Raw genomic sequence first — 14,349 nt, forward strand, 5'->3', positions numbered from 1 at the left:
TACGTAACAAAAACACTGAAGTCTGAAACGGCTCGTTTCACACACATTTACAGAAAGGTGGAGAAATCAGAACAGGGGCAGAATGGATTCTTTTCATTCTCGGGGGGTCTGTAGACAGGGACACATATTTCAGGTAGAGAACCATTAAAAAGTCGATTTTGCATGATATGTCACCTTTAATGCAAAAACAAAAAAAATTATGCAAAAGCCTCATCAGATGCAGAAATGATGTAAATAAGCCTGAAGCAGAAAATCATAGTATTTCATAATATCTTTTATTGCTATGTGCTCCCCATTACAACAAACAGCATCAGTAGTGTACACTTCAATCTACACAAATACATAGAAAAGCAAATAGAGCAGAGAGTGACTGACAGTCATGACAATCAATATACGTCAATGCACAGGGGTATCGATACAGTACATGGAGGATCCTATGCAGTAATATCTGTCTGAGGCTCAGGGATTGTCAATGTAACATCTACATCTAACCTAGTTATCATTACAAGCTCTGCGTAACATTAGCAGCAATGTTGTAAAGGCAGCGAGTAGAAAAACTGGGGAGGAAAATGTCGAATGGTTAGACGATACTGACGACTACAAACAGCATCAAAAAGAACGGTTCTAGTCTATCTCTGTTTCATCGGTTAAAATAAAGCATCTGCCTGGTCAGCACGTCTCGCCGTGATGCAGCAGCTCCGTTAACGACTTCTACGAAACAGCTGTGAAAGGACAGCTTTCTGACAAACATCTCCAAAACGAGCATGTATATTTACATCTAACTGTTTGCAAAAAACAATGTCATGTCTACTCTAACACGTTTCTCAAAAAGAAGAAATCCACCTAAAGTTTGAAGTATCACGTGGATAAAAAAAAGGTCGTCATAGGTGGGGTCAGTTTCTGAATGGTTAATCTGCTGCAGCTTATTGACCAGCTGGCACTGTGCATCCTGTAAAAACAAAGCAGAACCCTTTAACGTTCAATAAATACTTATGTACTCAATGCTATATACATGTTCTATACATTGGCACACAGGAGTGAGTGTGAATAGTTGCGAGCTATTTCTTACTGAAAACACAGAAACTGTGTCTTTGCTATTGCAGTCAGATGCATGGTGGTTGTGAGGAAATCCTTTTTTTTTTTAAAGAAAAATAAATACCTTTAACCCCCTGAACCTTCTTCCACCATAAAAAAAAAAGCCATTTAGGAAATACTTTGGAAACCAAGTTGTTCCATGTACAGTAACACTCTTCAAAATCAACAACAAGGCTTTGTTCCTTCAGCGTGATGAGTTTAAAGCTTCAATAAGTGACGTTTTGGATTTTAAAATGGATTCAAATGACTTTGTGTTAAGAATAATCTGAGTCCAGTGAGCGCCAACTTCCAATTGTGCAGCACAATGTAGCTAATAGCACCTTAGTTTGGCTCTCCATCCACAGAAACAAAAAGTGAGCTTATGATAAGTAGCACCAAACAGCCGAGAGTAGAATAAATAAGTAGCTGGTGAAGTAAGTTGAATATCAAGCACCTGAAAAGACAGAAATTTCACTCTGAATTTGGTGAAAAACAAAAACAAAAAGCTTGTTAAAATTTTCTCTGTAACGACATGAACGTGATTCAGTGGGAAGCTGCTTTTGCTGTTGGCTATCTGTCGCACTCTCCGGATGAATAAGTACCACAGAGTTGTGGTGCTGTTGGGAGTCTTTCTGCCCTCTAGTGGTCAAAATATGCTTACTGCAGCGTTAAATGATTGCTTATTTGTTAGCATTTACACCAAACTGAATTCAAAAGGGAGTGAGATAAAGAGTACAAAAAGCAATGTACACGTTAGTTGCATGGTAAAATGTTCATTAATTTAAAGCTCCTGTGAGGAACTTTCTGTCCGTGTTGACATTGGCGCCCCCTGTTGACTAAGCAATACCTCTTATATCTTTGCTTGTGTCACGTTGGTCGTGTTTTTTGACAACAATTTAAAAATTGTAATAAAGGAGTTCTCCTCAATAGTCTGTTTTGTTTTTGTGTGTTGTCACGAGGAGGCATCACTCCAAAAACTCCTCACTGGGGCTTTAAATTGAACGAGAGCCAACAGTACGTGCAATGCAGAATTGCAACATCTTGTTTAATGTATTCCCTACATATTCCCTTCTTTGACCTAATAACATGAACCTCAATAAGCAAAACTTGTCCCAAGAAGAAATATTCAACGAGTCATAAATTCAAAGCTTGATCCGTAAGGCAACTGGACTGGTAGAAATTGTTGAAGAAGTTTCACCTCTCCTCAGAAAGGCTTCTTCAGTTCTGACCAGACTGGGGAAGAGCTTGAAGATATAAGCCTCTAAAGGCTGATTTATACTTCTGCGTTGAATCAACGGCGTACCCTACGCCGGGGGTCCGCGTAGCTCCCGTACCTACGCCGAGGCCTACACACGTAGCTGACGTGCACCTCCTCCAAAATGTAACTCCCCGTAGAGCCGACGCGGACCGCAAGCCCTGTGATTGGTCCGCTCGGCGGCTTTGTCTTTCCCGCATTTACAACACTTCCGGGATCCCGGACATCGGTCGCACATCGGCCGTGTATTTCATCTCCTCCTCTCTATTCTTCATGTAATCATGTCTGTATGATAAACAGCAACATGTATCAGCTGTAGATTAACATAACACGCTCTGAATCTCTGTGGAAAAGGAAACAGAGATTGTAGCGGGGCTGGAAGCAGGCGACCGGCTATCAGAGAGACCGCACTGCCCTCTAGTGTTTCGGCGGCGAATTGCTGCGCAACACAGACACACCGACGCACAAGTATGTGGGGCTCATGTCCGCGTCAGCTCCTGCTGCGTAGGGGAGACGCAGAAGTATAAATCAGCCTTAACAGTCGTGAGTGTGTCCAGGAGTCACAAAGGGTCCTAAGTAGGGTCGTTAGTCTAGTTCTCCTATCACCTGACAGTCGTTCAGTACCTCCTGGCAGTCATTAGCCTAGTTCCTGACAAGCCAGGATGTACTGAACGACTGTCAGGCGATAGGAGAACAACTTATATTTTCTAGCTCTTCCCCAGTCTGGTCAGAACTGAGGAAGCCTTTTGGAGGAGAGGTGAAACGTCTTCAAGAATTTCTACCAGTCCAGTTTTCAGTCTTAGTTGAAACTAAGAGGGGAATGGGCTGAGTGTGCTAAGTAGCTGTCTGTCCAAAAGTCAGAGCGTAGGCTTGTTGACATGTTGGGTGCAGAGTTATTGTTGTTTCATCATTATGTTTATTTTTTATCATCTTTTGTGTCATTTGAATGTTTGAGATGAAGTAAGCCATCAATTGAGATGAAACTCTTATGTCTGTGTGTTCAACATGGACTGTTTACAGCATACCTTTGTTTTATATCATTGATCTGAAGGGACTCATTTCTTTGGAAGAGGATAAGGGCCACTGGAATAAATGCAAAAAATTAAGGTGCACAATTCTTTTTTTTTAAGTAATATTTTTGGGCTTTTTATACCTTTAATTGATAGGATAGCTGAAGAGAGACAGGAAATGTGGGGAGTAGAGAGCGGGGGAAGACATGCAGGAATTGGTCGCGGCTGGGAGTTGAACTGGCGACCTCTGCAATGAGGACTGGAGCCTGTAGCCTCTGTACGTGGGGCGCTTAGACCGCTAGGCCACCAGTGCCCCTATTTTTTTAAATTCTGAGATTAAAATCAGACTCTGACTTTTTTCTCCCTAAATGCAAGAAAAACAACAACTCAGAACTCTGAGAAAAAAGTCATGAATCTAAGAAAAGTCATAAATCTGACTTTTTTTCCTCAGAATTCTGACTTTTATCTCAGAATAAATAAGAAAAGTATTGCACTTTGTTTTTTATTTTTCCTATGGCACTTATCCTCTTCTGTCCATTTCCTTGTTGTTTAGATGGACATTGAAATTCTGGTCTAAAGGTAAGAAAACACTCAGAAAACAGGTAAAAATGAACTTATTCAACATTGGATGCTTAAAGATAGCAGAGCTAGCACCCCCAGGACTTGTTTCCATTTTCTACATTTAATTACAGCCAAACCATGCCACGCTACGAGATGCTGTCTGTCAATCTGTGCTTGTTTATATCCATAGCAGCATGGCAGCAGCTAATAACCACTGATTATGTCCACAGACTTCAGCTGCTGAAGCGGTAAATGATTACATGTCAATCAGAATTATGTAAAGGGGGTTTGAAAGACAGCTTCTGAAAGTAATACTGATATGTTCATGTACAGTATTTACAGGAACAATTATAAATACCCATTTCCATAGAAACTGTAGAGCCCCTGTTCAGAGGCATAGCTGGATATAAAAGCAGTGTCTATAGAACTGAAACCATTTCCCTCATGGTTTGGTTTCCTCTGGTCTCTTTTCCCAATGTGACCACGAGAAGTCCAGGGTTTGTTTTGGTGTGTTCAAAGCTCACAGAGTACCGGACCTGTTGTGATGTGTCAGGTTCGAGCTTCAGAGGAACTTTTCTGGCAAGAAAAAGGCTTTTTTTTTTTTTTTTTTAAACGTTCAAGTCTTTTTTTTTTTCAGCTTGTGTTTGATGTTTTCACGGTCTGCTCAGGTTTTCACAAATTGGATTAGCCGTAATGACTGCACCTGTTGACATTTTCTCTCTCGCTGACTGCTGAGAGTTTCCTGGAGGACCTGCTGCAACGCTCTGCAGACACCAGGGGCCTGATTCATTAAATGACAAGACCAGAGAAAAGACCGATCAGAGGGGAATAGCAAACACAAACCTGCACCTGTTAACCTCGGGTGACACAGAGGGTGGCCTCAGAGGAAGCTTCAGCACGGCGTGGGTCCTCTTTTTTGGTCTATTTACTGAGAAGCTTTAAGTCAGGAGTCAGTGGAGCTGAATATAAACCTCTTTAGGCTCATCAATCCCTCATTAACCTGCCTCTCTATTCAGTATTAACTACTGCAGCTGTGTTTCATTAGGCCTTTCGCTTCACACAGACCACGTGCTCCTGCCACTTTAATTATCAAATCCTCTCAACACAAGGGAAGGCAGAGAATCAACATGGTTGTGTATTTCTGAATAGTGTGGGAGTTTTCTGTAAGATGTCAAAGTGAAAGCTGTTACCAGGGGAAGAAGGTGGGGGGAATTCTTAAAGTGAACCAGCACTTTTCTTTCTTTCTTACTCTCTGTTTCTCTTTCTCTGTCTGTGGTTGTTTTTGGTGCGAGAAAACTCAGGGTGAAGCTGGATTATCTACTCTACATTAAGAGTCCCGAGGGGAAGGTCGTCACTTTCATCTTTCCACTTCAGAATAAGCTGTCGGCCGCCGACTATCTGTCAAGCTGCTCGGCCTTTGACTCTCAGTGGGATCTGCCAGTGGGGACGGTTCCATAGCGGGCAGCTTCCTGCCAGAGAGACCCGAGCTTCGAGGAACCCGCCTTGGTGCAGCGGTAATCTTCACTGAGGTCTTCTTTAGCGGGGTGGGGGTGGTGACGTGCCTTGGAGTGTTGCCTTTGCTTGAGCTTGGTTTGCCACTGCGCGTCAGGTTCGCCGTTAATGTCTCCAGCAGCTGGGAGGCTGAACCGAAGCGGACGTGCTCCTCCGTCTCAGCCGCCTCGGAGAACATGGAGAGCACTCCAGTGCGCCTGGTGCAAGAGTCGCAGCACAGTTTGTTGTAGCCTGGGATGGAGCAGTATCGAGCTAGGACCTCCATCTGGCAGAAGATGGACTTGTCTCCACTGCACGGCTCATCTGAAAGTGAAAGAGCACAGTGTTAGCTGAATGTAGAGCTTCAAGTGGAGAGAGGTATGGTGGCCCTGAAGGACAAAACAAATGTACAAAAGATGAAACACTTTTACAATGTTACAATGTTACAATGTTACAATGTTACAATGTCATTTAGCAGACACTTTTATCCAAAGCGACGTACATACAAGAACAAGAACAACACAAGCAAAGATCTAGACAAGAGGAAACAAGATCAGTAAGAGTAACAAAGTGCTTCAAGTCCATTTGGGTGCAGGTACTGCCAAGCAGTGTAAAGGCAATGCACAAAAGTAAGTAAGGATTTTTTTTCTTCTTCAAAATAAGGAACATCTACAATGAAGCAACCAAACAATTTAAGACCTTCCATTATCATCATCAACAATTAACATCACCACAATAATGACCAAAGTACCAAGTGCTGGGTCACTCCAGACCTGAACACAGATTCCCAGAGTAGAGCAGGACAGCTTTTACAAAGTTGAAGAAAAATGTACATTTTGGAAAACACATTTACATTTAAGAAAACAAAATTACAAAATAAAAACACTTTTACCAAGGCCAGAACAAGTTTACATTTAAGATTTTTTTTTACAAAATGATAAAACACTTTTAAAAGCGGTTGGACAATTTTACAAACGTTGGAACACTTTTACCATTTCTGAGAGAAATTTACATTTATTTTTAACAGAAAGGGAATGTACCAAATACAGGAAGGGATCCGGGAGTGATCGAGTGAGGGGTCATTTCGTTTGTTTGGATGGAGAGAAACCAAACGGAGCAACGTTTGTTACTGGTACTCGGTTTGGTACTGGTACTCGGTTTTGTACTGGTACTCTGTTTGGTACTGGTACTCGGTTTGGTACTGGTACTCCATTTGGTACTGGTACTCCGTTTGGTACTGGTACTCCATTTGGTGCTGGTACTCTGTTTGGTACTGGTACTCGGTTTGGTATTGGTACTCCATCTGGTACTGGTACTACGTTTGGTACTGATACTCCATTTGGTACCTGTACTCTGTTTGGTACTGGTACTCCGTTTGGTACTGGTACTCGGTTTGGTATTGGTACTCTATTTGGTACTGGTACTTAGTTTGGTACTGGTACTTAGTTTGGTACTGGTACTCCATTTGGTACTGGTACTCCGTTTGGTACTGGTACTCCATTTGGTACTGGTACACCATTTGGTACTGGTACTCTGTTTGGTACTGGTACTTAGTTTGGTACTGGTACTCTGCTTGGTACTGGTAATCTGTTTGGTACTGGTACTCCATTTGGTACTGGTACTCCATTTGGTACTGGTACTCCATTTGGTACCGGATCACTTCCTGTATTTTGTACATTCCATTTCCGTTAAATTAAGTCAAAGTTGTTTCAGAAATGGTAAAAGTTCTCAGTCATTTGTAAAATCGTCTCACTGCTTGTAAATGTCTTTTTTTGATTTTATAAATTTGTTTTCTTAAATGTAAATTTGTTTCAGCCTGGGTAAAAGTGTTTTGCTAATGTAATTTTGTTTCATAAAATGTAAAAAATGTTTTCCAAAATGTAAATTCGTCTCCAGCTTTGCAAAAGTGTTTCATCTTTTGTAAATTTGTTTTGTCCTTCAGGGCCACCGTAGAGAGGAGGCCTTGGATAGAGATGAAAGAGGCTGAGTGGAGGTGGATGTATTGTCACAGAGGCTTTTAATCAGAAACTGACAACTCAGCATGAGAGCCACTAAACAATGCTCACTCTGCCCTCAGACCTTTACTGCCAGCCGAGCGCACAGAGATCTGTGTCTCTCATGGATTATCATGAGCATGACATTCAAGTGATGCTCATTAGCATCTGCTTTATTAAAGAGGAGTGCCAGGAGATGTTTGGATGTACATATTGTTTAGGCTAGCAGCTGTTCTGGAAACATTTCAGGTATCCTCAAAGACTCTTTACCATCTGGAAGATTTATTTTCTATCAACTGCATAATCAGAGGAAACTTAACCGCTAGACTCCTTATGGACACACTCTCACAGAGTTTGTGTTTGAAAAGTTTGATGGTCTTTGAGGATTTCAGGGTTAGGGTTAGGAGTGTCTCTAGTTGGTTTAGTACACATCTTTGGTTTCCTGTTTCCTTTGTAGATTTACTCTGAATGTCTCGTCTTGTTTCCTTGTATTATCATCTGTGTGTAGGTTACAAGTTCTCCTCATGTCATCCTTGTCTTGTGTTTCAAGTTAAGTTTATTATTTCCTGCTTTATTTTGGAGTTCTTCCTCCCTGCGTGTCTGACTTAGTTTTACCTCCTGCCCTTTCTACCCCTCTCTCTTCTCATGTGTTTCCTGACGTGTTTTTCCTCTGCATATTCTTTTGTTTTTGTGTGAGCTTATTTGTTTTTTCTTTGGTACGTTTTTCTTTTTATCTTGATTCTGAACCCTTTATTTCTAGTCTTAATTTTTGGTCGTCTTCTTTTGTTTTTGCCACTGAATCTTATTTACTTGTCTATTTATTTCTTGTATTTATTTGATCCTTTTAACTTTAACTGATTTTTAATTTTGCTTTCTATCCTTACTCATTTAATTAATTTAACTGTATTAATTTTATCTTATTTCAAAGTTGTTTTTAATATCATTTATTTAATTATTTTACCCATATCTGTTGTTTTCTCTCTGATCTTCTGTGAAGCACTTTGGACTGCAAGCTTGTACGTATGAAAGGTGCTTTATAAATAAAGTTGAGTTGAGAGTTTAATTTTATTTAAAGGCACTATGAGGAGTTTTTAACTGTCTGTGAAACAGACTGAAACTGATACTGATGCCTCTTTATGACCCTCAAAAGCAAACAAGACCATCTACAACAACACTGATACCTTCTCTGTTGTCATTTTAATGTCTAAAAACTGCTCTGAGGGGGTAGGTGTCAGAACAGATGATTGACATCTCGCTTTAGAAACAGCCTTTTTTGGCAGTTTTCATTGCAAATAATCACATTGTAAGATAAGTCTAAATGTTAAAAGACAACAGGATGAGGTTATTGTCTGAAGACAATTATTTTGCATGTACAGGACAAGAGATAAGAGGTATCACTTTGTCCACAAGGGGGCGCCAGAATCAATACAAGCTAAAAGTTCCTCACAGCAGCTTTAAAGGTGACATATCATGCAAAATTGACTTTTTAATGGTTCTCTACCTGAAATATGTTTCCCTGGCATGTCTACAAACCCCCCGAGAATAAAAAAAATCCATTCTGCCCCTGTTCTGATTTCTCCACCTTTCTGTAAATGTGTGTGAAATTAGCCGTTTCAGACTTCAGTGTTTTTGTTACGTCACAACAATATCCGGTCTGTCACGGAGTCAGAGCTCGGAGCTTGTTCAGCCCATAGACTGTATAAAATACAACTCAACCCCTCCTCCGTTTTTCATTCCCTGCACAAATGTGTGCTAACAAGGAGCTTAGGAGGGAGGCATGCTAGTTGTAGGCTGTCTTAATAAACACAAAGGTCGGTTTTACTCCCCACGTCTGCAGATTTGAAGATCTAGTGGATGATTTTTATTTATCATGGATAAGTGCTAGCGCTAGTTAGCATAGCTACATGTCGTAGCTGTAGCTGTGTACCAAGACACACGTCAACATACTGACAAATAAAACAAGAAACACTAAATCTGTGACCAATCCTTCAGAAAAGGTCCTGCTGCCTTTCTGGCAGAGGTCGGTTTTACTCCACACGTCTGCAGATTTGAAGATCTAGTGGATGATTTTTATTTATCATGGATAAGTGCTAGCGCTAGTTAGCATAGCCACATAGCTACATGTTCATAGCTGTAGCTGTGTACCAAGACACACGTCTACATACTGATAAATAAAACAACAAGAAACACTAAATCTGTGACCAATCGTTCAGAAAGGTCCTGCTGCAGGCGCCTCTCTGTCAGGATCAGATTCTGGATCAGATTCAGAGGGTTGAAGTAACGCGATCTCTGGGCAGCCGTGTATATTCAGCCAACATGTAAACATTAGATCAACGTGCTGGAGAGCCGAGGCACATCCACTTCCTGAGGGGGCGTGGTCAGAGGGAAAACAGAGTGTTCTGAAGAGGACTGAAGAAGAGGGATTTTCAGGCAGACCAAAATCTGATTTCAAAGTGTTTTTTTGAGCATAAACTTTAAAGACATGTTTTGGGGACCTCTTAGACCAATATATACTGATGAAAAAAGCGTGATATGTCACCTTTAAAGTCCATCACAACCCCAATTATTTGAGTCTATTTTAGCTCTTAAAGAGTCTTTACATTTGAGTCATAAATGTTTCTCTCTTTAAACTCGTTCAATTAGCTGATAAAACAACATTTCACTCTTTAAAGACTTCTACTTTTAATATTTGGATTTATTACAGTGTTTGCATGATCTAGTTTAGATTCTCTCACAATGCAATACTGGTGTGCTGTTCCTCCTGATCCACTAAGGTAAAGAAAGTACGACTGTGCATGCAGATAAAAGAGGTCACGTAGTTTGATGTCCAGAAATATTATACCTCTGTCCACTGTGGTTGTCCCGGGACGGAGCGGTGAATGAAGGGACACGCAAGCTGGACTGGACTTTGTCTGCCAGTGCAAGAATGAAAAGAGCCGTGCTGCACTTTCACAACAGTCCTTAGCTGTGCCTGTGGCGACATTTAGGTCATTGTGCTCTCAGCTGAACTGTTTGCTTTGATGTTTTAGAAATGATCATAGCCATATTCTCTTTAATAAATCCCCAAACCAGGATCAATCAAGGCTCTGACGCTGGGCTGTTAAAGCTAACGGCGGAGGATGTCACCACATAAAAGTGACATCACCTCTGTAGCTGGTGTGTCTTTGTCACTGACATGCATCGAGAGGAAATCATCAATGACAGAAGGAGAGATCCAAGGAGGCGGTGAGGGTGCTCATCACAGAGAAGTGACAAGTAAATGCTGCGGCCCTCAATCACTTCAGCCTGTTACAAGAACACATGGCTTGTTGACAGAAGTGTTGGATGAGCAGTGGATGAGGGGGAACTATCGTTGATTCTGAATGTCTGACACCAACATTTACGTCCTGTCTCATGTCGTTAACGAAAACAAAACACGCGTGTCATCAAAGACGTGGTTTAAGCTCGTCAAAGTCTGGAAATAAAGATAATGATGAACATTTATCGTCATCGTGGCGGGGAACGAAATCAAGGGATGGAGGGAAGTCGTTCTGAGAGCTGAGAGCTGAGAGCTTGTTTCTCCCCGCCTGTATTCATGCACTCACAAGAAATCAAAGTCTTTCCTGTAGCACCGAAAGGGGGTCGACATTGCAGACAGGGCTTTGACAGGAAACTTAAAGGTGACATATCACGCTTTTTTCATCAATATATATTAGTCTAAGAGGTCCCCAAAACATGCCTTTAAAGTTTATGCTCAAAAAAACACTTTTAAATCAGATTTTGGTCTGCCTGAAAAACCCTCTTCTTCAGCCCTCCTCAGAACAGTCTGTTTTCTCTCTGACCACGCCCCCTCAGGAAGTGGATGTGCCTCGGCTCTCCAGCACGTTGATCTAATGTTTACATGTTGGCTGAATATACACGGCTACTCAGAGATCACGTTACTTCAACCCTCTGAATCTGATCCAGAATCTGATCCTGACGGAGAGGCGCCTGCAGCAGGACCTTTCTGAACCATTGGTCACAGATTTAGTGTTTCTTGTTGTTTTATTTGTCAGTATGTCGACGTGTGTCTTGGTACACAGCTACGAACATGTAGCTATGTGGCTATGCTAACTAGCGCTAGCATTTATCCATGATAAATAAAAAACATCCACTAGATCTTCAAATCTGCAGACGTGGGGAGTAAAACCGACCTCTACCAGAAAGGCAGCAGGACCTTTCTGAGGGATTGGTCACAGATTTAGTGTTTCTTGTTGTTTTATTTGTCAGTATGTCGACGTGTGTCTTGGTACACAGCAACGAACATGTAGCTATGTGACTATGCTAACTAGAGCAAGCACTTTTCCATGACAAATAAAAATCATCCACTAGATCTTCAAATCTGCAGACGTGGGGAGTAAAACCGACCTTTGTGTTTATTAAGTCAGCCTACAACTAGCATGCCTCCCTCCTAAGCTCCTTGTTAGCACACATGTGTGCAGGTAATGAAAAACAGAGGAGGGGTTGAGTTGTATTTTATACAGTCTATGGGCTGAACAAGCTCTGAGCTCTGACTCCGTGACAGACCGGATATTGTTGCGACGTATGAAAAACACTGAAAACTGAAACGGCTCGTTTCACACACATTTACAGAAAGGTGGAGAAATCAGAACAGGGGCAGAATGGATTTTTTTCATTTTCAGGGCGTTTGTAGACATGCCAGGGAAACATATTTCAGGTAGAGAACCATTAAAAAGTCGATTTTGCATGATATGTCACCTTTAAGTAAAACATCATTTTAAAAGGTCCATTTAAAACACTTTGATCTCCATTAGAGGGAAACATAAAAACACACTCACTTTAAATAAACTCTGCTTTCTATATCTTAAGTCTGACTGACAGCAGCATGGCATAGGTGCACTAATTGAATTCACTTATTTTTGTATGAAGCTGCAAAGTGTCTTTAAATATAGTCTGCAGTGGCACGAGGTTAATCCTGCACAGAGGCAAGGCAAGGCAGCTTTATTTGTATAGCGCATTTCATACACGACGGCAACTCAATGTGCTTTACATTATAACATTAAAAGCATTGGAGACATCCAGACAGGCATTAAAGAGCACAATTAAAATGACAAATATGATAAAACAGAAAAGAAAATTAGAAATATATTAAAAATTACATTAAAATTTTAATTTAAAGTGGGTTAAAATAATCTAAGATAGGAAGGCAGTGGGAAATAAAAAGGTCTTAATCTTTGATTTAAAAGAGGTGAGAGTTGGAGCAGACCTGCAGCTTTCAGGGAGTGTGTTCCAGATATGTGGTGCATAATGACTAAACGCTGCTTCACCATGTTTCAGTCTGACTCTAGGGACTGAAAGCAGACCAGTACCTGATGACCTCAGAGGTCGAGGTGGTTCATAAAGTAGCAGCAGATCAGCAATGTGTTTTGGGCCTAAACCATTCAGTGCTTTATAAACCATCAGCAGGATTTTAAAGTCTATTCTCTGACAGACAGGAAGCCAGTGTAGGGATCTAAGAACTGGAGTGATGTGGTCTACTTTGTTGGTCCTTGTTAGGACTCGAGCAGCAGCATTCTGTATGAGCTGCAGCCGTCTGATGGACTTTTTAGGGAGTCCTGTAAAGACCCCGTTACAGTAGTCTAGCCTGCTAAAGATAAATGCATGGAGGAGTTTTTCTGCATCCTGCTGAGACATGAGTCCTTTAATCCTTGATATATTCTTAAGGTGATAATAGGTGGACTTTGTAATCGTCTTGATGTGGCTGCTGAAATTAAGGTCTGAGGTTTTGAACATTTCATCTGTGCAGATTGGAGCTGAGCAGTAACCTTTAACCTTTCTTCCTCCAAAATCAATCATTTCAGTTTTTTCTTTGTTTAACTGAAGAAAGTTCTGTCTCTTCCAGTCATTGATTTGTTCGATGCATCTACTCAGTGTTTGTATGGGACTATAACCCCCTGGTGATAAGGTGATGTAAATGTGTGTGTCATACTTTACAGAGCATACTTTTGGCTGATGGAGAATCAAACAGTGAGTCGTACACATGTCTGCATCGGGACACGTCTTTTCTTTGGCTTGGGTTTTAAATCTCATTAATATTTACCTCCTATAACTTCTTTTTGTCCTCTCTGTGCTACCTATTCACTTTATAACTCCTAATGATACAAATAAAGAGTCTACTAAACTAGTACACTGCAGGTGCTCCACAGAGCGAGTTATTATGGTCCCATCTTTCCTCTCTGCATACTCAGAAAGCCATATTGATATCAGAAACACTCTCATATTGGAGATCAATATGTGATGGATTGGATGGCCTTTGCAGCGCTCTCCTGCAGAACAGAGAATGTGTGTTATATGATTTTTTATCCGGGTTTATCCTCTTTGCTCGCCTGCAAATATCATCCTGGCATTTACGATATGTTTGATCAAGAGAGCTCCAAAAATCAAAATGCGGAAGTTGACATTTTATGAATCATAGACGTCGACCGAACACTGTTAGTTTTGTGAACGCTATAAAACCGTCAGGGTGGAGTGCAGACCTTTCTTTTCATAACTCTCTGCAGGAAAGGCACGAGAAAACAAAAGAGAACAGATTCATGCAGAGGTGATATTCATTGAGGGGAAACACACACCAAAGGCAACTTTGAATAGTCTGATAATTATTATAATTTTTAAATATTTTATAATTCATTTTTGAACACAGGACAAGGACAAGGCATTGTGTTAAAGGGGACATATCATGCTTTTTTCATCAATATATATTGGTCTAAGAGGTCCCCAAAACATGTCTTTAAAGTTTATGCTCAAAAAAACACTTTGAAATCAGATTTTGGTCTGCCTGAAAAGTCCTCTTCTTCAGCCCTCCTCAGAACACTCTGTTTTCTCTCTGACCACGCCCCCTCAGGAAGTGCATGTGGCCTCGGCTGTCCAGCACGTTGATCTAATGTTTACATGTTGGCTGAATATACACGGCTGCTCAGAGATCACG

General features: G+C 41.0%; 1 protein-coding gene across 2 annotated transcripts in view; it reads right to left on the bottom strand.

The window, feature by feature from the left end:
* Positions 1-3,937: 3,937 nt before the first annotated feature.
* Positions 3,938-14,349, bottom strand: part of adamts3 (ADAM metallopeptidase with thrombospondin type 1 motif, 3) — a 299,298-nt gene continuing 288,886 nt past the window's right edge. The window contains exon 23 of one of the 2 annotated variants that reach the window (XM_034692333.1): positions 3,938-5,715. In XM_034692333.1, coding sequence (XP_034548224.1) covers positions 5,258-5,715 — 458 coding nt within the window. In that variant the 3' untranslated portion in view covers positions 3,938-5,257. The remainder of the gene's footprint in view (positions 5,716-14,349) is intronic. The other variant, XM_034692334.1, reaches the window with a different exon arrangement.

The sequence above is a fragment of the Notolabrus celidotus genome, chromosome 9 (genome assembly GCF_009762535.1).
Source record: "Notolabrus celidotus isolate fNotCel1 chromosome 9, fNotCel1.pri, whole genome shotgun sequence".
Taxonomy (NCBI): domain Eukaryota; kingdom Metazoa; phylum Chordata; class Actinopteri; order Labriformes; family Labridae; genus Notolabrus; species Notolabrus celidotus.